A 21131-nucleotide genomic window follows, 5' to 3' on the forward strand; every position below is an offset into this window, starting at 1 on the left:
TCAAAAGTGCAGTGGAAGCATAATACATCCATTTAGGATTTTAGGCATGTAACTGAGGTATGTCACTATTTGCAACTCTATCAAAAACATCACTAGATGGCGCTGAACTTATAGCTGGTCAACCAAATCTTGTCAGTAAAAAAAGGCGCGAAATTCAAATTTTCTATGGGACGATATCCCTTCGCGCCTACATTTTTAAAATTTGCCGCCTTTTTCTACTGTCAAGATCTGGTTGACCAAGTATATTTATACACATGAATCTAGTATGTTAACTGAATAGGGCATGAGTTGTGGGGATAACTGACAGAACGGGATAGTCTTATATATCTTTCAGTAAGAGTAGCAGCGAAAGCGCTATTATTGTTTGTCCTCGTCACAGTCTCACATTTTTTTTATTCCCCACCGTAAATTAGTATGGAAGTGTCCCTCACGGAGGCACGCGTATACCACTTCTATAGGATCCTACCTTCTATGTTTATACATGTCTAAAATCCAATGGCGTAACATAACTTCATTAATGGAAGATCGAATTCTATTGGTCATTAGGGCCCCTCAGGCTAGGCATTTTACGCGCATTTCTACCCTGTACTAGTAGCGATACTACGAGTATATCCTGACACACCCTTAATGCTACTTATAATTTTTGTAATTATTTGAATTAGGTAACAACTATTTTTAGGTTTGTTAGGAATAAAATCAACTGTCAACTTAAATTCAACTATATTTTGAACTAATTACAATATACATAAATATCTACAAATGCCTGCCATACCAATAGTGATCAAACGGCGAAAGCATTCTGTGGCATCCACCCATATTATTTTGAATAACATATTTCATAGTGTACTTATTCTGATTGTTTTCTTCTTGCCACTTTTCATTATCTGCTTTCTTCTCCATGATTTCTTGTGACACAGCTTCTGCTTGAAATGGTAATCTTTCCGCCACAATTTTCAACATTTGCCAGACCTAAAAAAAATGAAATAAAACATTCGCCTTAGAAGTGGTCTCGAAAATAGTATTTTATGCAACCGTTGTTTAAGAGAGGTCAAAAAAGGTGAGTGGCTTCGCCTCAAATTGTTAATAAAGACGCCACGAGTATTTTTTGATTCAGTTTAACAACGTTGCATACAATAATTTTTCTACGACCAAGCACTTACTTTGAAATAAAATTGTAAATTTAACAAATATTTTTCATTCAAGAAGTAGCAAAGATGGAGGGTACGGGCGGGAAAAGAATGAATGAAATGAAAAAAACATGTCTATGGTTCACTCATCTGTCAGAGATGACAATAAAAATTAGGTTGGCAACAATGTATTTCATACAATATTTTTTGTGATTACACGAAGTATCGTAAAAGTGGCAAAAAGATACTGCGTGTATGCACAAATACTTTTTTGGGGAATAGACTAAAGACTTGTCTTCACAACTATAAGATTTAATTTTTTTTTTTTCAATACTATTGTTATTGCGTTTTTTGTAATTCGACATTTAGAGGCTTTATACATCTCTATGTTAGTTTGATTTGATATTTACGGCTTAGTTGTATTTTATAATTATTGATGTGTTTTTTTTTGCTGTATGTAAATTCCATATTGACGTGTAAAAGTGCCCTTGTGGCCTATTTGCTGAATAAATGTTGATATTTGATATTAAAGGTGTTTAAAGGTGTGTGCACAACCCTTTAAATGACAAATAAAAGTACGGGAGTAGAAAAATTGTTTAACATAATTAAAGTTGAATTGCAATGTGCAAATGGGTAAAGCCCCGTCTCCATATCGCGCGGCAAACCATCGAACATTGACTCGCGCGGCAGCCGCACGCAATGGATACCGGGCGCATCGAGTTGGCTCGCGCGGCAGCCCGGTGTCCATTGCGCGCGGCTGCCGCGCGAGCCAGTGTTCGATGGTGCGCGATATGGAGACTGGGCTTAAGTCAAGTTGTTCTAGTCACTTGTCATCATGATTATGGTAGGCTGGGTCACTCTTGCATGTATTTTAACAAAGTTTAACATTTCTTCTGTAATTTGGTCAGTAATTTAGAGAAAGCCAGCTCATATTTAGGGCATATTTCAATAGATTTATAGAAATAAATAACTAATTGCCAATGCAACCAGCCTGTTCTAAACAAACTAATAGTCTAGTAGGTAGTCTAGACTTATCTGATTTTTGTAGAGATAAAGAGAAGTGTTGAAATTATTACCTCTTGATATTCACATTTGCCGGCAACCTCCAATATAACTCTGCCAGCCTTGATAGGGGTAACATAATGATCAATTGCTCCTTTTCCACCGCCCATTCTCTGCCCCTGGCCTTTTTTTGTGACTGGTTGCCACGGGGGGTCAATGCGCCAAATAGCGTACATTCTCTTCATGTCTAATTTACGGGCTACTACAAGACGAGCCATTTCAAAGTGCTCATGACGCATTCTACCACCACCAGTTGCCTGAAACCAGCACGTCATTTTATTATCATAAAGGTTTATGATCTTCTTTTTTTTAATGGCTTCCATCAAATGTATAGATTTTGCCAATGTCAAAAGTGTGCTTGTAGTGTGATGTAGTATTCTATGATTGATAAAAATACTTACAATAACACCATACTGCTTTAACTGTAGCGTGTTGTGCAGGAGCTCAGGACCACGCATGTATCGCAACCTCTTCTGCATTTTTGGCGGTTTCAAATTAGCAGGATATGTAGGCACCTTGTCCAGAGGACGCAGCCTCTGGCGTTCAGGAATCTCGATATCTATACATATATTAGAAGCGAGTTAATTAACAGGCTATAATAATAGCAATATTGCCAAATTACTGAAACACTGATTGAGTATAGGTACTGTATTTAAGCCAAGTGTGAAGTTGCCTACCATCATAATTCTTGGGAGGCGGGAAGTATTTTATCCCAGCTACACACGTTAACTGAAGTCCATTTGAACGCAAAAGGCCTGAAAATACAAAAAAAAATCTTATATGCAACGGTCGCACTCACTGGTCACTGGTATGCTTTAAACTTCGGAATCAATTGAATATTTTCTTACCGATAGAAAGGCCGAATGTTTGTCTTGAAATCATGGTATTTTTATAAACCTAAATTAAATATTGTATGTTGTGTTGTATTTCTTTTTATAGATTATTCTACTGGTAAAACAACCAAAACTGGTTATATCAGTGTTGCCAGGGCTCTGGAGTCATAAGTTACGTTTCGTTTCCCTAAAAGTCACGTTTTTGCTGCTTAAGTCACATTTTTATAGTATGGGTTGATAAATCGATTTTAATAGAAGAAATTCCGAAAATAATATATTACACAAAAATTCTACTAACCTTATATGATTTTATGTGATCGATTTCATGAATTGTAAGTTCCTTTTTTTATTTCTTGATTTTTTTTTCGTTTTCAACACGAAAAAAAAATTACCATAATAAGTTATTATAAAGTCAGTCAAATAACTTTGTCAGTGGAAGAGGGCGCGAAATTAAATTCTCTTTGGGATGATAGACCCTTCGCGCCTAAATTTTTTAAATTTGACGCTTTTTTCTACTTAATGAAATGGCTTGACAGACTATAGTTTAGGCCTGTCCAGACGAGGAAAATTTTTCGACGGTCTGATTGAATTGTCCGATTGGGTCGGGACGTGCGGACGCAAACGCCAATTTGGCTCGCCGATTATGACCGATAGTACCGATATAATGGAGTACGGACGCAAGAATACCAATTTGTGACGCTAGTTTTCGCGGTTAGGGGAATTTTTTAATTAACAGCGGTCAAATATCACCATAAAATTTAAATTGATAAAACTGGCCAAATTGGTGTTTGCGTCCGCGCGTCCTGGTTTGATCGGATAGTTTGGTCGGATTGGCGGGGGATGGTCTTCGTCTGGACACGCCTTAATCTACCAAACTTAACCCAGTCACATGAGTCCACAAACTACTAACAAGATACAATTCACAGTCAGTCAGTGCGAGAGAATTTTTTTAAAGTTTACACTGTTTAAGCCCCCTCCAGACTATGTGCGTGAATCGTGGTGTGAAAGCGCGAACGCGAGTGTGGTGTCGATTTCCCTGTCTGCGAATCTTTAATCAAAAGAAAATAAAAAAGTATATGCGTAAATAATTTACCCCCGGCTAAAATTAATCGTTTTAGAGCGCTCAAAAATCTCACAATAACTGATGTAGTACAATGAGTAGTATAGATACAGACTAAAAGAAATGAATCATTACTAATGATTCATTACACAAAAAAAAACTCTTATCAAACTATATAACACCGTCACGTCAAGGTAACAAATCTCATTTTGCCATGACTATGATAAGACCTAGTGATAAACATGATTGTTGATGTATCGTCAAGGGTCAGTGCAAAGTGTCAAATTTAAAGGGCTTAGTAAGCTTGGTTGGGAGCATTCCTAAATAATACGAATTGCAAAACTAAACTTGTCCAAAAATCGACTATCTTCAAAAGTCACAAAAATTGCCCCAAAATCATAAGTCACGCACATGTCACACGAGAAGGCGAAAAGTCACGAAAAATGTGACTTTTGTGACCATCTGGCAACACTGGGTTATATTATATTCATTTTTATAACCTCAATCTCTTTATGTCATTGTCATGTCAATGTCAAATTATTTTATTGAGCTGGCTACATTCTCTAAATCGAAAGTAACATCGTCTTTACACTATGCGACACAAAGCGAGATAAAGTATTATTTCCAATAACATAATAACTTAAATATAATTATATATGTGCGATGGAAGCTTACACTCTATCGATACGTGCGCCGCACCGCACCAAGGTCGCGGTGAGGTACGATAGTGTGTTAGAGCTTTTATGTGTCACATCGTGTAAAAAAAACTTATTCAAAGCCGTTCAAGACAACTGTAAAACTGTTGATATTCATATGTGTATTAAGATTTGACAAGACAAAACATTTCAATTCAGACGAAAAAAAAAAACATTTCAATTAAATGTCACATTGTAGTTTGGCGCGTGTAGGTTTTGTTTTGATTTACTTTGTTCATTGTTGGCCCTTGCGTTGATTGGATACGAAAAGATTATACTTATTATAATTTGACTGTAACTAAAACGTAGTGGTTATATTCTCTTTGACTGTCACTTGTAAGTAAACCACAACTGATGAATTCAATGCTTCAACTGCAGAAATGTTTATTCATAAATGTGTACCTTTACCTCGTCTGGGTACCGGTGGTGGGATTCTTCCTTTATGTTAAGGTATGAATCGAGCTTTGAAAAATGGTTTAACCTTTCAAATCAAAAAACTTTTTTCATTCTACAGTTTATATTAGGACTATGTATAGTTTTTTCTTTATTTACAGTTGGATTTACTGGGACATCTGACTAGATACTTATCTTTAACGGTTTACACACTGCTGGTTGTTATAGAATTTGCAAGATTATATCTAGGCCAGTATGGGAACCTTTCTTGCCGGGTAAGTTGTTTGATACCTAAGTACTTTCCATTCGTTTATTCTACCGCTAGGCAAAGGAAACATTAGACCCTAAACAAAGTGAACTTTTGACAAGGATGTGCTATCTGTTCAATAAGATTGAAAAATGACAGCCACATGCTGGTGGTGGTACATTTTTATTACTGTCATAGAATGGTAAGCTGCAGAGATAACTGACCTCCCCTGCATAGAAATTAGTTTTCAAGGGGGTCAGTTATCTTACACTATTTAATTTTAAGTAACATTTAATGCATATTTAAGCATTTGGTGCAATGCTGGCTGTTCCAGAGATTAGATAATTTATAAGTATTATAGCCTCTTTAGGTCCTATATTAAAATTATTTGCAGCCTTTTGGCTTTTAACACATTCACTACCAGGAACCCACCTGGTGGGCGCTCGTAAACTTTGCTCAGATGCCAGACACCCGCTGGGCGGGTTTTTTTAATATGCAGCTATAGACGACTGGTTTCTGGGGTAGTGCACCGTTTTTTGTCTGGTAGTGAATGTGTTAAATAACAACATTATTTTTGGCCCTTTCAGGTGCCAGAACTGGCTGGCTTTTTGATGCTGTCGGTACTCATGCAGTTGCCTCTTGTTAGTTTCTTTCTTTTTAATCCTTACCTTCTAAGTACTCCAACAGAACTTGTTCTTCATACAACATTATACTTGATGACTGTAGCTGAAATTGTTTTTAGTTTCATCGCTTTGAAAAAGGCATCATCATTAGCAAAAAGTATTTATTTGACACACAAAAATTGAGGATATTAAAATATATTTTTTCTGTCTTGACAAAATAAATAAATGTAACACATACAAAATAAATAATTTATTCTTAAACAAAGTCATCTTACACAGCACACTCACAGCTTGCAAAAAAAGAATATTTTTATAGCATTTTCTCTTGGTTATTAGGGTAAACTACATTAATGATGGCTCCTTCCAATGATTGGCCCCTTCAATCATATTTAAAGGCAGCATCAGCTGTGGGATATTTCCTACAAGAATTTCCTAATGAAATGATTTTAAAGGGGCAATATTTTGGTAGTTTACCCCATATAGACTGAGGTCACATTACAAAACTCTCATACTGCTTTAATTCAAATTGCGTTAATTTTCTCAATTTAATTTAACATAGATTACATACCTGCTTATAGATACATTTATTTAAATCCGTAATGCAACCATAAATTTAGAAATGTTAAAATAGTTCCATTTCTATCAGAATTTTTACATTTACTTACTCATAAAATGCCTTTTGCATCACAATCAAACGGTTAATGAAATTTTATTCTACTCAGTAATCTCAATATGCATTTAGAGTTACAATTTTTGTACAATTTCAACACAGTCTCTAATATGAGAGGGTTCCTTAGGCTTAGTATTCTTTTGTAAACAATAAAGAACTCCTATGTACCTATGCATTTGCTTTAAATTACAAAACAATGTTAGATATAACAAAGTTACACTGAGCCATATTTTGTAGGACCCGTTAGACCCCAAATATGGCTAGAATTATACTTAATACTGTTAGGTCCATGACTGTAACCACATTTATTATTACCTACTAAGAAAAAATTTAATATGAGATTGTAAAACACACATGTTTTTTTTTTGTTAAAGCCCTTTAAGTACTACATATATTTCTATACACACCATATTAGCATTTTATGCACTTTTTAAAGAGTAAATCAATATAATAGTTATGCTAAGCAATTGTAATATTCTGCTATTATATTCCTACATACAATTTTAATTCTGTGTTTTAGTCCAAGACCCATTACGTATGTTATTCAAATTTTGATTTAGAAATGAGTTACAATCTTTAAATACTTAACTTCATAAGTACATAATTTCCTAGGGTTGGTACAATTTTTTATTTCACTTAGACCTTAGTTTTATATTATAAGGCTAACAGTGGTCTAAAGCAGCGGTCTCGAAAAGTGGGCTAGATCTAGAGCCTGCCAAATTGGCCTGCGAAATAGCATACAAGCTCAATATGGCAAATCATCATAAAGATTTGAGACTCCTCTGAAGTGTTCAGTTGTACAGGCTATTTATAAGCTGCCCTTATAGGAAAATTTAATAGTAAGCCACACAAAGACATTTGTTATATGTGTTTTTAGAGTACTTTACATTAATAATATGTCAAATATGCATCCTTTATACTTCCAAATTAGTAATAGACAAAACATTAATTAATAAAATACGAGAATATTAAAAGTAATATGAGGTTTCAAGACCCTTGATTTAGTTGAAAATGATGCTAACTTGACTTAGAAGCTAAACTTAAAGAATATTAACCTCAGACGTCGCAGACGCTTAAAACCCCCTCACCCCCCACCTGCATCAAATATCTTGGTGGCTCCACTTCTTAAATACTTACATTATAACACAAAGATTAATTCTGCCAAAGGAAATCTTCTATTCAGAGAACTCTGTAGTTGACCTTTTTATGCCCTGAGCACACTCGACTATTTTGATGTTAATGATATATCACAACTACTTAGTTGTCATTTAGTTGTGGTATATCATTAACATCATCATGACTACTTAGTCATTTGTTCTACTTTAAATTTTTGGGTAACGGAAACTTTATGAACAAGACAATACTCATCAGTCATCATCATCAACCATCAAGGCACTGAATTTTTCATTTTGTCTGTGTTACCGTTTTTGGTATAGCAATATTTTTTTAGCATAATATCTGAGCTGCAACTACATAAAATTAAAACAATTAACTAGCTTTTATTTTTATAAATAAATGCTAAACATAGGGATGTTTAATAACAGTTAAGCCTCTGATTTTATTAATTATTACTGAAACAGTTTAGCCTCTGCTTTTATTAATTATTACTGACTATGTACTGTATACTATTCTTAATTTAAAATATACTTAATGGTGTATATACAAATGCTATTGCTAATCGGATAATAAAATATGGCGCCTTATTAAAATACTAGGTTTAAGTATTATTGTTAGCAAAATAAATTATTATCTTTGTAATAATCATCAATTTTACACCTCACTAAATGTAATGTTATGTTAAAACTTGTGAGTCTGGTTTTGAATGATGCTACGTTGTTGGTGTCCACTCCAAATGATTTCAACAGCTGATGAAGTGTAGGAGCCAACCGGCAAATGAGCTGTGAATAAAATATAACAATGCTTTTAGCAACTATTTGGGTAAACTGGTTTGTTCCATTAGATTATAATTTTTTAAGTACATTTGTTTCAGATAAAATACATTGCGATGCTTAATAAAGATTTATATATAAATTTGGGTATGATTCTTAAATAAAATAATGTCATGGACCACTCCATACTATCGCATCTAAAAAAATCTTACCTATCCTGCAAGCTTCGTAATAAGTTGATAGAAAAGCATTATTTACTTAATATTAGATCTTAACATATTGACTAGGTACCAAGAACCTGCTACGTGGATTCATTTTGCATTGGAAATGGGGTGCTTGGTACTGATAGCACAGTGTGAGGAGCCACAAACTAAATACATACTAAATAAGCCTGCAGTCCTAACAAAATTACCTATAACAAAAACAGTTGCTACCATGCTACCACTAGAGAGTATTAGAGACCTTCCAGGCTTGCAATTAAGAGTAAATATGGTGATATCAGAATGTATAAATTTAATACTTACTGCAAATATTTGTTGAGTAACCCAGTTGTGATATTTCTTAACAGACCCCTCATATGCAATGGTGTATATCTTCCTCATGTTTATGTTCAAATTGTTTTCCTCAATCAAGTATATCATTTCTTGAAACACAATTTCGAAGAAACAAAGCGATCTGTAAAAATATAAATAAATGTAAAAAACGTGACTACCTATATTAGATTTAAAAAAAAAATAGGCTAAGTTGTGGTAAAGATTATTTCAAGGTTTGCTTTACCTTTAATGGATTGGAATAAAAAATACACAATTCATAGTCATAAAAATACTTTGTAAGGAAAAAAAAACAAAAAAAAAATCTTAGCGGGTGGTCATTTTTACTTTACAATATACAATAAAGGGGATAATATGGTTTTATTTCAATAAATCTCACCTGTTAAGCCATAATAATCCCTCAGTTGCTACGGGTTTGCCTTGTAAACATTCTCTTTGTAATAGTTCAAGTAAACAGGAGCTATCTTTTGGGTCCAATTTCTTGATTTTCTATAATAAATAAGTTTAAATACATCATGTACTTACCTACATTAAATTATTAAGTTGGCAAAGAAGTAAAATGAAATAAATTGAGGTCAAGTGAGTCAAAAACATAAACAAAAATTACATCATGCTTACATCAATATTTCCTTCCATGTCATATTTAACTGGAGCAAAAATTTTACCAAGGCTCTCTGTAAGTAGAAATTTTGAGTATAAACAAAAGAGAAGAGAAAGTATAAAAGGAGAATGAAGCATTAGATACAACTTAGTTAAAAGTGGGTGCGGTGGGGTTTTAAGGTTAAAACAACTTACCAACAACCCATAACAAGCCCAGAGTTGATTCAATAAATTTTACTGCATTAATTTTGCCATCAATAATTGGTGGAAAATCCTTTACTTTCTCGAGAAAGCTGTTATTTTCTGGTGTGGTACTGCTAGCCATCTTCGCAGTAAAAATTTTATCTTGCTGATTGATGTAGTCCAATCTACGACTAAAAATCTGACGGACCAAATTAGTGCACTTATTAACCTATTAGTACTAAAAGTACCTAAGTACTCAGAATAATAAAGAACGCTACATAGTACGATAATCTGTAACGTAATAAAACAAAGCCAAACTAAAATAAGTAAGGAGATTTTCCTTGTATCGCTAACGTACTTTATTATTATTTTTCCATCAAGTTCTAAAATTTTGAGGTTAATCTGTTATGTATTTAGATTGACATTGACGTTAAATGGTGTTTACAAATGATGGTTTACAATTTCAGTTTGACGTTTCACGTCTTGTCGATAAAATCTGTTTGAAACATTCCGTTCCTTAGTTTTTAAATCAGAACATTGCAATTAATATTTCTAATGGCAACAGTAAGCGCGGTTTTTTAAAAGTATTATTTATTTAATTTACATTCAAGACATGTTAATTTTATTATCCACTTAAATACCAGAGACAAGTTAATAGTAAAGACTGGCTTACAAAAATTGAAGGGATGTTTACAAAAACAACATAACTGACTACACTGGTTGACACCTGAAACGATTAACAATGTTCTTAAAAAAGTGTCAACCGCTCTAAGCAGTTATGTTGTTTTTGTAAACATCCCTTCAATTGTTAAGAAATATGTATAAACAAACGAAAAATGTCGGTACGTACCTGTGATGATCCAATGAGACACTTGACGCGCAATTTACTTATTATATTAATTTATATTATTTTTTTATAATAGATACTATCATCTTTGATTCTATTTAAAATATTTAATATATTATCTATCTTCTTCACTTATTGTCAAACATGATAACTCTTCGATAAGTACTTCCGCGAAAGCTTAATATGAAGAAAGTGTTTGTTTTAGCACGTTTCCCAAATCATCTTCAACCACTATCGTCAAAACTTTACTTTTAGGTGAAAAGGTAAAAGGCACCAAAAATCTTTTTTCAGGTAAAAGATCTGTGAATTCATATGAATCTAACACCATTCCATTTGATTCATCTCTCACTTCTACTATTCTTATTCCTGCCGTAGATATTATCATCATTTTGTTTTTGTCAAATTTAAGATATCTAGTTATTGCCTGCCTTTCTCTACCGTACTCGTTGTTAAACCATCTGTGGTATGATAAAAGCACAGCGCAATTTCTTGTCCAAAAAATAGAATCATTTCCATTTGTCCGATTCACATTTTTTCTGGAGTCGGACATCCTGTTTGATATATTGGAGTACACACTAGATGGTCTAGTAATAGGTGTGACATTAGGACTTCTCCGGATAATATCTGATTTTGACATGGCCGCAAAATTTCCTAACGTTGTTTTGCTTCTTGGTCCTAATACTCGGAGCGGTTCAGCCACGTTCATTGTAACACTTATATTACGCTGAAGAGAAACTGTCGAATGTTGAACAGGTTTTCCAAAGTTGTTCATATTGTCTTTTGATAAAACAGATTTTTTCTCGCCTACTGTAAAAACTCTGTCCAGGTTGTCAAATCCTCTGCCCATGATTCCGTCTTTTGTATGACCGAGATCAAAAGTATGTCCTAGTTCATGAAACACCGAGCCCAGGGTCGTAGCAAAACAGGCTCCAAGTGTGCCACGATATCCGCTGTCGTCCATAAAACGACGTGTGTTTACAGGAGAGGTATCTTGGAACTTTGAAATGATTTCATCCACAGTCGTCGGCCAAGTGTACAAGCAAGCGGTTCCGAACAAAGCTAAACCTCCACCTCCAAGCGCTGCATAGGCTTCCGTCAATGAAACGATCTCATCATGAGTCATTGGCTTGTCTAAGTCAGTACCCTTAAACCTCGTGCATGATATAAAAGCTAGAAATTTTCTCTCATTACTGCCTAAATCAGATAACATAAGCTCTCTGCCAAAATGAGCCCATAAATCGGCTTGCTTCATTTTTCTCGCTTTGTTTACATTTAGGCTGCTTCGAAAAACAATGCATTCTGGACTTTTTGAGTTGACTTCGTGCTCGAGCTGGAATGTTTTTCTCCCGAAGCCACTTTCAAACAGTTTCTCTGCAGTTAGACTTTGAATCAGCTTAGCACCAATGGCTACGCGTAAACAGGCACTTTCTACAGAATTGTCGACATTAGGTGGACTTTGGAAATAACCATCGTGCCCTTGGCAAATTATGTAAACTGGTGTTACTCTTAAATTTGTTCTTCTTGGTGTGTAATCGAGTAGTAACGTTTTACGCTGCTGTCCGGTATATTCAAAATCAATTACATTCTCGCCTTTCTTCAATTCAATTAAGGCTTTGAATTCTCCGTTGTATATTATCCATTCTGACTTACTTTGAACTCCACCATTTGTAACAGTGCACAATATTTTATCATTATTGTTTGAATTTCCTCTGGTTATAATTCCTTTAACTAAAACCAAAGGATAGTTTACAACATCCCCATATTGAAAGTTAATTATAAATATGGAAGAGTTGTTTTCATTTATATTTTCTTCATTCATTCGGTTGTCCATTACCTGAAATAGGTTGTAACCAATGTTTAATTCAAATTAACAGTAAGTACTTCTTTATTCGCTGGCAGTTTAGGTACCTCTTCGGTAATTGGTTTAAAAGTTAAGCTCGTTAGCTCTCAACATCGTGATAATGATGAATCTCGATTGGTAAGTAGATCAAGTAGGTGGTAAATCCGTTGCGCCTGTGTAGATACACTTGAAAGGTCGCCGTAAATGAATAGTTTTCGCACGTAATAGGTATGACTCACCATGTTGCGGTTAGCGTGTAGCGCGCGGAGCCGGCGCGGCGAGTGGACTGCGGGTGTCGGGTGAGGGCGGCGCGGCGGCGCGGCGGAGGCCGGGGACTCCTCGCCGTCGTCGCGGCACCGAGTACGCGCTTCCATGCCTCGGTCCTCATTTCCTACTCGGATGAACTAGCCGAGTGCGCATGCCCGCCGATGCAGACCGGCGCGCCGGACGTTAACGATTGCCGCTCGCCAGACAGGTACGCGACTGGGTGTCTCCAGCGGCAAGAGGGAAATTTGAACTATGCAGCCACTGACTTTTACCACTACTATATTGTTTGTTTATTTTTAGAGATGGGTTCCAGCCTTTAGCTGACGGGGAAGCAGTTACTTTGAAACAATCATTTTATTGCAGTACGTTCGTAAATATGCGAGAAGATGCACTTTCACGCAAGCAGCGCTGGCTGGCTATATTTTACTTTGTAATTAAGAATCCGCGCATCGTCTAACATTGCAGTTGTGAAGATAAACGGTTAAAATGTCATATTCATTATATAGACGTATGGTATTCAATGCAGGTAATGATCTGTTTTGTTTAGCTAAAATACATTCAAGGTAAGTGTCTAATGCAATTTGGTTCAAGTATAAACGAACCAATTATTATCAATGCTTATGAACTTACTGTAATAGATATATGTAGGTATCTAGATATATATTCTGTAACATAAATTGAAAATATTGTGGTTAAATCTCGAATTAGAAATTAAGGTTGGTACAATTTGTATCAGATTGAAATTGCTCTGAGGAACGCAGATTAATTGTTGTATCTATAAAATTGAAGTTATTGACCAGTAGGTACCTAATGAAAATTGTATATGGGTAAAAATTATTATCGATTAATGTGAGAATTCGCAGTTTGATTTGGGTCGACAGTTTTTGCAACAACTTGATATTTTGCCTTTATATGCTCATATGGCTCATGTTCTAGCTTCAGCTGCATCAGTAGCACCTATGAAATACCTATAATATTTCATAGGTATTGCCGGTAGTATTAAACTTTAAAAAATAGGTAGGTACTAATACTAATTAAACCAAAGTTCAGTTGGTTCAGCCGCATCGGTAATGAATGATCATTGTGATCAACCTATACCTATTAAACAAAAAAAAATTGTTACAGGCTTCGCTATTTCTGTTGCTGCCTGTATGCGTTTACAGTCGCCATTATAGCAAGAAACCCAAGAGGGGATTTTTGTGTTTACTCGAGCGCGTCAGATTAAGATATGAGTGTTATCTTGCTACCTTATATGCGTTCACTGTTGCTACCCCTTGTAATCTACCTTTACCCCTTTTAGCCATCTATGTTGAGCCCTTGGTTGGTGGGGGGTTCAACAAATTGTTAAGCAGATTGTGGATTTGGTCATATTAGTCCAAATTAACGCTATAATTGTGCTATTACTAAATCTGATAATTATTTGCACGCATTTCCTTAATCTGACGGTTAGAATGTAAAAATGAGGCGTCAAACTTGTGTTCGTCAGATTAAGATAACGCCTACAAATAAATGTTATATTAAGTTATAGAAAAAATATAGCATTAACGTAGACAAAAACGACCAAACCCACAAACTGCTTATCGATTTTTTAACCCTCCACCAATCTCCCGAAATTTAAAAAAAATTGTAGGTAGATGCTTTCCGGCTCGCTGGAAAAAAAAACTTTATATAACTTTTATTTCTTCTTATCATCTAATATTTCGATTCCAATAGGTCTGTACGACGCTCGAGTAAGTACACATTTAGCATATCGTGGGCTCCCCTACCATTAGATAAATCAGATCGGCCAAATCCTATGTTATCAAGTACCTAGTAGTTAAAGTGCATGTTCGGATATTTGGGGCATTATTTATGAAAAGGGACCTTATTGTCGATGGCGCTTACGCCGCACAGCGTCGCGCGGCATTGTATTTATATCGGCGCATCGTTAATAATGGCGTAAGCGCCATCGACAATAAGATCCCTTTTCATAGATAACGTCACATTTGTCTGCACCTTGGCCGCTCCGATATATCTGATGGAGACTACACATTATATATTGGATGTGTATTTAATTCAAAATCATTGATTTGTAACCTATAGGTACCAGGCGTGTCTCACTCCGCGATTTTGTCGCGTTGCTACAGGTAGCTAAAAGTACATCCGTTCGGCCCCAATTTTGGGGAAAGCCATAAGCCGCGCGTGGCGCTGTCGCCACCTAGCGGCCATATCTGTGCTGATCGTAACAGACGCGTTTTGTTAGAGAGTGAGTCTTCTGTACTTGGTACTATTATTTATTCTGTGCCTATACACGTGACAACAGAACGCCCTACAATGTCAGCGAATCCAATCAGGTCAATTTGATTTGGACAAAACCCATAAAGTACCTAGTCCTACAGAGTAAACAAGGTTAAAGTTTATTAGCTGAAGGGTACTACGGTCATTCCGTGAGCGATTCGGCCTTCGGCGTTATCGACTATTTGCCGCTGTTATATGCTCCAAACATTTGTACCATCAAAAGCTTTGTTTGCTATCGGGCACTGATAGCGTGGCGCTAAGTTACAACAATAACCAGAAAATAAAAACGTTTTGATTGAGACTATCACCTTTATACAATCTATTAATTTATAATTTATATTTATTTAGGCATTAGTTACGAATCTTATCGACCGCTTACGGCGCAGCCTTGCGGTAAATCGCCTACGATTTATGTAAAGGCAAAACACGTAACGTCGATTTGAAGTTCTGGGAAACTAGGCGTATTTATTCTTGATGTAAATCCCCCGAAGCTTATTCCATGACGTTAGATTATAAAATTTCTAAATAACAACATTTTTAAGTCGGTACAACAGAATGGAAAAAAATATGTTTTTTTTATAAGGATCGAAGAAGCGCTTTATTCTTAGAAAGTAAGGGGTGGTTAGTATTAAAATAATTCTACAGCAATATATTTTCAAGTAAAAAAAATGAATAAGTACCTAAAGTGTCATTCAATAGAACTATGTAAACAAAAGTTACTAGTAAATTGACATTCAGTGTCAATTTTAGTATGGCGGTTTGTTTACATAGTAACAAGTTCTATTGAATGACACTTTACTGGCGTTTTCATCTCCGATTTGTCCGAATCTTTAGGTCAAAAATATAATAGGTATCTTATAATAAAACATCTTATTTCAAAAAGAAATAATTGTTTGGGAATTAGGATAAGTATAGGGAATACCAAAGATATGTATATTTACTTACATAATTTAATTTTAGGACATGGCATCGTCATAATCGCATGATTATGCACATATGTAGTTCCATCATTGTGTATTTATTTGTTTAATTCTATGTATTTATGCAGCATTACAGTTAATGAGCTGTACAATAATTTGTAAGGTATATGTAAAATCTATTTTTTTATTCGGTAGACTGAAATGACATTTCATGTTCATACTATTAACTGTCATTTCAGTCTACCGAATAAAAAAATAGACTTTAGGTATGTTATTATAGCTATAAGTTACAATTGGTGTATTTACTCATTTTGCCTCGTGTTTGTGATGATCCCTTCATTTCTCCTTTGACTAGCCTTTAACTGCCGGGCTAGCACATGATGGGCGCGACAGTATGTATCTCGCGGCGAGGTAGACTACCCGTCCTTTTATTAATATAGTTAGAAAAGGACGGGTAGTCTATCTCGCCGCGAGATACTGTCGCGCCTACTGGGGTGTTGGCGCCGCTGCGGAAGTAGCCACTGGCCATAATTACTGTAATCATCCCTGTAGTAGGTGTTTCATGACCTTTTGCGGGTTGAGTCTCCGTGACAAATGACCGCCGCCGGACATGCAAGCTAAAATTATAACCCTTTCAGTATATTAGCTTGTTATTATTTCTACAACTCTTTCATGGAAAACTTGGTAGGTAAGTTACATACAATTTTAGTGTGTATGTTCACATAGAGATCGCAAAAAAATACGTATTTTACGACCGTAGGTACTAGGTTTTGAGAAATGGTATGTGCCCAGATATTTTATATAAATTATAAATAAAATAACACAATATATATATATAAGACTCATAACATAATAGCGTTAACTTCATTTGAGAACAAGCCGAACGTTACATAAGCTTTAGCCTTACTTCGGTTATTTATCGTAAACAAACCTCTTCTTATAAAGTCGGCAAAAAGTCCTTGTTATACTCAGGGCGTAAAAACCCCTTCGGCCGCGTACGATACCGGAGATTCGTAACCAATTGCGACAGAAGAAAGAATCTACTTTTTACGATACTAGTTACAACTCAAGGCTTTTTTTTACTCAAACGAAACCACGTAATTCTTTCGTAACTGGTTTCGAGCGACAATTTTTATGTTTTTTCCGAAACTAGTTTCGAACGAGGGTACGCGGGTAGTAATATGTATAATTGTATATTCTATGTCTCTTAATATCTATGGCGTATTGTGCATTTAACTTGGTTGTTTTTTTTAATAAATAAAATGCCGTTAAACCCGGTAAATGTTATGTATTTGTCTTTACATGTTATTAATTAACAATTCGTCACAATGTAGAGTTCTTTCATATCAATTTATGAATAAAAAAGAAAAGATGAGGCTATACAGTTAATTTTTAGTAACGCTTGTCTCATAAGACGAACTATGTCTTGAGTATGCACTCTATTAAAATCTTCTACAACGTCTGAAGCTTCGATCAACTCCTCCCAGGCACCTGTTTCTAAATGCTCCCGGCACACACGTGTACGCTGAGGAATATAGAAATCGAAATCACATAAAAGTTTTATTCTTATCATGTTTGGTATTTCCTGCAGCGTCAGAATGTTGCATCTTTTAAAAATACATTTTTCAATGTTTTCCGCAGCTCTGATAATTGTCAACGGCTCACCGACTGGGTTCATTTCGAAATTCATAGTATCCAGTTCTCTCTACTTTTATTATCACGATAATTCAGACTTCCTTTTACGAAAATCTAAACTAAATGCTCATTCAACACAGGCAATTGACATCGATAAAGAAATAAACAAGACATTGACAGTATAACCGGCCAACAATCTAGAGAGGGTTTAATGCTATCAATATTTAAAGAGGTTCTGATATCATTTTGAAAGTTTATTTTAGTTCCGTATTAAGAATGTAAAGTACGCTTACGTAATTCATTATTTCAATAGAAATTCCTACTTCGATACTAGTAACGTGTAAGGAAAAAAACTTATTGCTTAGTAACTAGTATCGTAAAAAGTAGATTCTTTCTTCTATCGCAATTGGTTACGAATCTCCGGTATCGTACGCGGCCGAAGGGGTAAAAACGAATCAAAAAATGACGCATTATTTGCTAAAATTAGTATTCGTAGCGTTGACGTATAGGTAGGTACGAGTACCTATAACACAAACTGCTAAAAGTAGAAAGTTAAAAGCGTAAAAATGACGTTACTTACTAGTTCTTATTGTATCAAGTTAAATAGGTACCTACCTACTGTTTCAAGAGTCTGTTCCTAATAGACTCAATGCTTTCGACTCGTATCCTGGAAAAGGGTCCCGTAGGCAGCGTCCAAAGGCGCCGGTCGATGCCCTGGTGAACTTTAAACTTTCAAACTTCTAGAGTTTATATTCGCTATGTGCACGACTGGTGCTGCCCTCATTTTCTCGGACTTTCTACGTTAAATCTTATGGAGTAAAATTAGTTCAAGCGGCTGCCGCTAGTACTAATGTCGGACATTCCATAAGATTACCTGTGTTCGTGACGATCAGCGCCACTTCCCCCTCCACCGACTTCGCACCTTCCCATAGGTACTCCCTTTACGGAGACAACCTTCACAACTACATTTTTTATTTTCAAAGTATACACAAATTCGCTATGTGCACGACTGGTGCTGCCCTCATTTTGTCGGACTTTCTACGTTAAATCTTATGGAGTAAAATTAGTTCAAGCGGCTGCCGCTAGTACTAATGTCGGACATTCCATAAGATTACCTGTGTTCGTGACGATCAGCGCCACTTCCCCCTCCACCGACTTCGCACCTTCCCATAGGTACTCCCCTTACGGAGACAACCTTCACAACTACATTTTTTATTTTCAAAGCATAGACGAAACCCTTCGACAAGAAACCAGTTGATAACGATCGCTCAACAAGTGACTTCGACAAAGTTCTTACAGAGTGGCCCTGGTCGAACCCAGGAAGCGGGCCCCGTAGCAGGGTCCAAAGGAGCCGGTCGATGTCCCAGTGAACGCACTTTCGCTTTTATCGTTGAACGAACCCGGCACATTACTACCGCACTCACGGTTACACCATCACGTCGTAGGATTTGGCTGCGCCCGAGTCCGGCATGCATACTAATGCTTTTATTTAGGGTTGGCATGTTGAGATTTCTCCACGGTATTTACCGCTCGCACGAGATTTATAGCTTACTTACGGAAGATATAATGACGGAAGTTTGAATTGCTGAAAGCCTGTTTTGCAGCTTCACTATTTCTTAGGATAACATAAATATTTTTTGTTACTTTGTTAGGGTTGTCACGTTGAAATTTATTTACGGAATTTCGAGTTGCATAAAGTTTTTGCTTTAAGAAGTAATATAACGAATTTAATTGAAAGTTTGTGAAGCTTTTTCTGCAGCGTTATGTATGACTGACATAATTTAATATTTCTTATTTTAGGCTATTTATTGTAACGTTGAGATTTCTCCAAACAATAATACGCTTGTATTGCGTTATGCTTTTTTTATAGCTTTACTCTATAGTAAACTGATATGATAGGCAAGATGTTGAGATTGCTCCACAGAATTTTTCAAGAGCTTGTATGGCAAATATAAATGAAAAGTAAATTGAGTAAAGCTTTTAATATAGCTTACTGACTCAGGACTCTTCAAAAAGAATGAGGGTAGTAATTACTAGGTACGTCTCAGAATCAACATTTGTGTAAAGATTCCCAGCGGCATGAGCGGTGCGAGTATTTCATTACACCCGATTTAATAATATAAGAATATAACTACATATTAACAATAACAAATAGAGTGCATGCTATGTGCAAGCTTAATATTATGTACAATTGTACCTACACCTATAACTTCCATGCATTTTTAATTCGATTTTGCTGGGCAAAGGCCTCCCCCAGACTTCGAATCTTCCCGATTGAGCGCAGTATCCGTCCAGGCCGTGTAGCCAACATGCCAATCGGTAACGCTTCCTAGCGATCGAAACGCAACTGTCACTGTGGAAAAGTGATAGAGAGACACAAAGCGTTTCATTGTTATGGTTTTATCGACGTGATAAAATAACTGCCACTTTTAATACCGCGGGATAGAAAGTGACGGACACCGTTTTATCACGCTGTCACGTAGATAAGAACGACCATCATATCCGTACATGTCGTCCCGCTATCTCCTCCTAGGCCAACCACTCCGGTTTTGACCGCTAGGCTATTTTTGCTTATTTATTCAAAACAGTTGACTGTGTGTGAGGTGTGAGCAAGCCACAGAGGGTAATTTTGCAAAATTTTGAAATCTCTACCGTAGACGTAACACAACGCCACTATGATGTAATTTTAATCTAGTAATTATACGGCTAGCTAACCATTGTAATAAACTAGAGCTTATCGCGATACCAGTTATTGTAATAGTATAATCACAGCTACTGCGGGTAATTTATTATAATAAATACAATGTAATATTTGTTGACAGGTAAGAAAATTAAAGTGATTTTTGACACGCAGGCAGCGTGCAATCAGGAACTGTCTTATATTACTGGAGTTACCGAGGTAAGTTTTCATGTGTTTAGCAAAGATGACGTTACCCACTACCCACCACATATTTAGTGTGGAATAAAATAAAATATAAAACTAATTAAGTTCAGTTGTATGAAAAGTTATCTATAATGACTATAATTACTTAATACTTGTACCCAGTGCCGGCCCGAGCCCTTGATCAGCGTAGAGCGAAATCGGGTTTTGGCGCCCTTCGTTGAAGTTTTCAAGCGTATTTTGGGCCCCCGCCACACTCGCGTTTTTATTTTATTTTCTCATTTGCCATTTTGGCGCCTTCCTTGCGATCCGGCGACTAGAGCGGCCGCTCCACTCGCTCTACCCTAGATCCGGGCCTGCTTATACCATACCTATTGTATATCGTTCTTAGATATACTTCATCTCTAACAAAAGCTAGCACTGTCGATTGTCAACATGGCGCTACTTGCATATAAATACAATTAGAAATCTTCCTTATTGACAATCGTCCTTTGCTTGACATCGTTTGAAAAGGCATCAAATTTCGGGTAC

General features: G+C 36.0%; 4 protein-coding genes across 4 annotated transcripts in view; 1 reads left to right on the forward strand and 3 right to left on the reverse strand.

Annotated features, from left to right (window-relative positions):
- Positions 1-703: 703 nt before the first annotated feature.
- LOC134649253 (large ribosomal subunit protein uL16m) lies at positions 704-3165 on the reverse strand. Its single transcript, XM_063503973.1, has 5 exons — positions 3038-3165; positions 2867-2944; positions 2591-2748; positions 2204-2446; positions 704-969 (listed from the first exon to the last, which is right to left on the reverse strand). The coding sequence occupies exons 1-5, from the start codon at positions 3069-3071 to the stop codon at positions 754-756; spliced, it is 729 nt and encodes a 242-aa protein (XP_063360043.1). The 5' UTR covers positions 3072-3165; the 3' UTR covers positions 704-753.
- A 1968-nt stretch (positions 3166-5133) lies between these two features.
- The window catches only part of LOC134649152 (transmembrane protein 17-like), a 269508-nt gene continuing 253510 nt past the window's right edge, over positions 5134-21131 (forward strand). Inside the window, exons 1-3 of the mRNA XM_063503864.1 lie at positions 5134-5227; positions 5332-5445; positions 6005-6197. Coding sequence (XP_063359934.1) covers positions 5141-5227; positions 5332-5445; positions 6005-6197 — 394 coding nt within the window. The 5' untranslated portion in view covers positions 5134-5140. The remainder of the gene's footprint in view (positions 5228-5331; positions 5446-6004; positions 6198-21131) is intronic.
- LOC134648899 (glycolipid transfer protein) lies at positions 8347-10929 on the reverse strand. Its single transcript, XM_063503493.1, has 6 exons — positions 10784-10929; positions 9946-10132; positions 9769-9824; positions 9530-9639; positions 9124-9274; positions 8347-8608 (listed from the first exon to the last, which is right to left on the reverse strand). Exons 2-6 carry the CDS (start codon positions 10073-10075, stop codon positions 8441-8443), a joined length of 615 nt encoding a protein of 204 aa, XP_063359563.1. The 5' UTR covers positions 10076-10132; positions 10784-10929; the 3' UTR covers positions 8347-8440.
- Positions 10946-13120, reverse strand: LOC134648898 (uncharacterized). Its single transcript, XM_063503492.1, has 2 exons — positions 12860-13120; positions 10946-12614 (listed from the first exon to the last, which is right to left on the reverse strand). The coding sequence occupies exons 1-2, from the start codon at positions 12992-12994 to the stop codon at positions 10959-10961; spliced, it is 1791 nt and encodes a 596-aa protein (XP_063359562.1). The 5' UTR covers positions 12995-13120; the 3' UTR covers positions 10946-10958.

The sequence above is a fragment of the Cydia amplana genome, chromosome 6 (genome assembly GCF_948474715.1).
Source record: "Cydia amplana chromosome 6, ilCydAmpl1.1, whole genome shotgun sequence".
In the NCBI taxonomy this organism is placed as follows: Eukaryota; Metazoa; Arthropoda; class Insecta; order Lepidoptera; family Tortricidae; genus Cydia; species Cydia amplana.

Excerpts from the sequence above, each read along its gene's own strand:
- LOC134648899 (XM_063503493.1), bottom strand. The coding sequence starts at position 10,075 with ATGGCTAGCAGTACCACACCAGAAAATAACAGCTTTCTCGAGAAAGTA. Across the intron at positions 9,825-9,945 it reads GGGCTTGTTATGGGTTGTTG|AGAGCCTTGGTAAAATTTTT; the intron begins GTAAGTTGTTTT and ends TTCTACTTACAG. Across the intron at positions 9,275-9,529 it reads GGATTATTATGGCTTAACAG|ATCGCTTTGTTTCTTCGAAA; the intron begins GTGAGATTTATT and ends ATATTTTTACAG.
- LOC134649253 (XM_063503973.1), bottom strand. The coding sequence starts at position 3,071 with ATGATTTCAAGACAAACATTCGGCCTTTCTATCG. Across the intron at positions 2,749-2,866 it reads GCCTCCCAAGAATTATGATG|ATATCGAGATTCCTGAACGC; the intron begins GTAGGCAACTTC and ends ATATATGTATAG. Across the intron at positions 2,447-2,590 it reads TAAAGCAGTATGGTGTTATT|GCAACTGGTGGTGGTAGAAT; the intron begins GTAAGTATTTTT and ends TGCTGGTTTCAG.
- LOC134648898 (XM_063503492.1), bottom strand. The coding sequence starts at position 12,994 with ATGGAAGCGCGTACTCGGTGCCGCGACGACGGCGAGGAGTCCCCGGCC. Across the intron at positions 12,615-12,859 it reads TACACGCTAACCGCAACATG|GTAATGGACAACCGAATGAA; the intron begins GTGAGTCATACC and ends AACCTATTTCAG.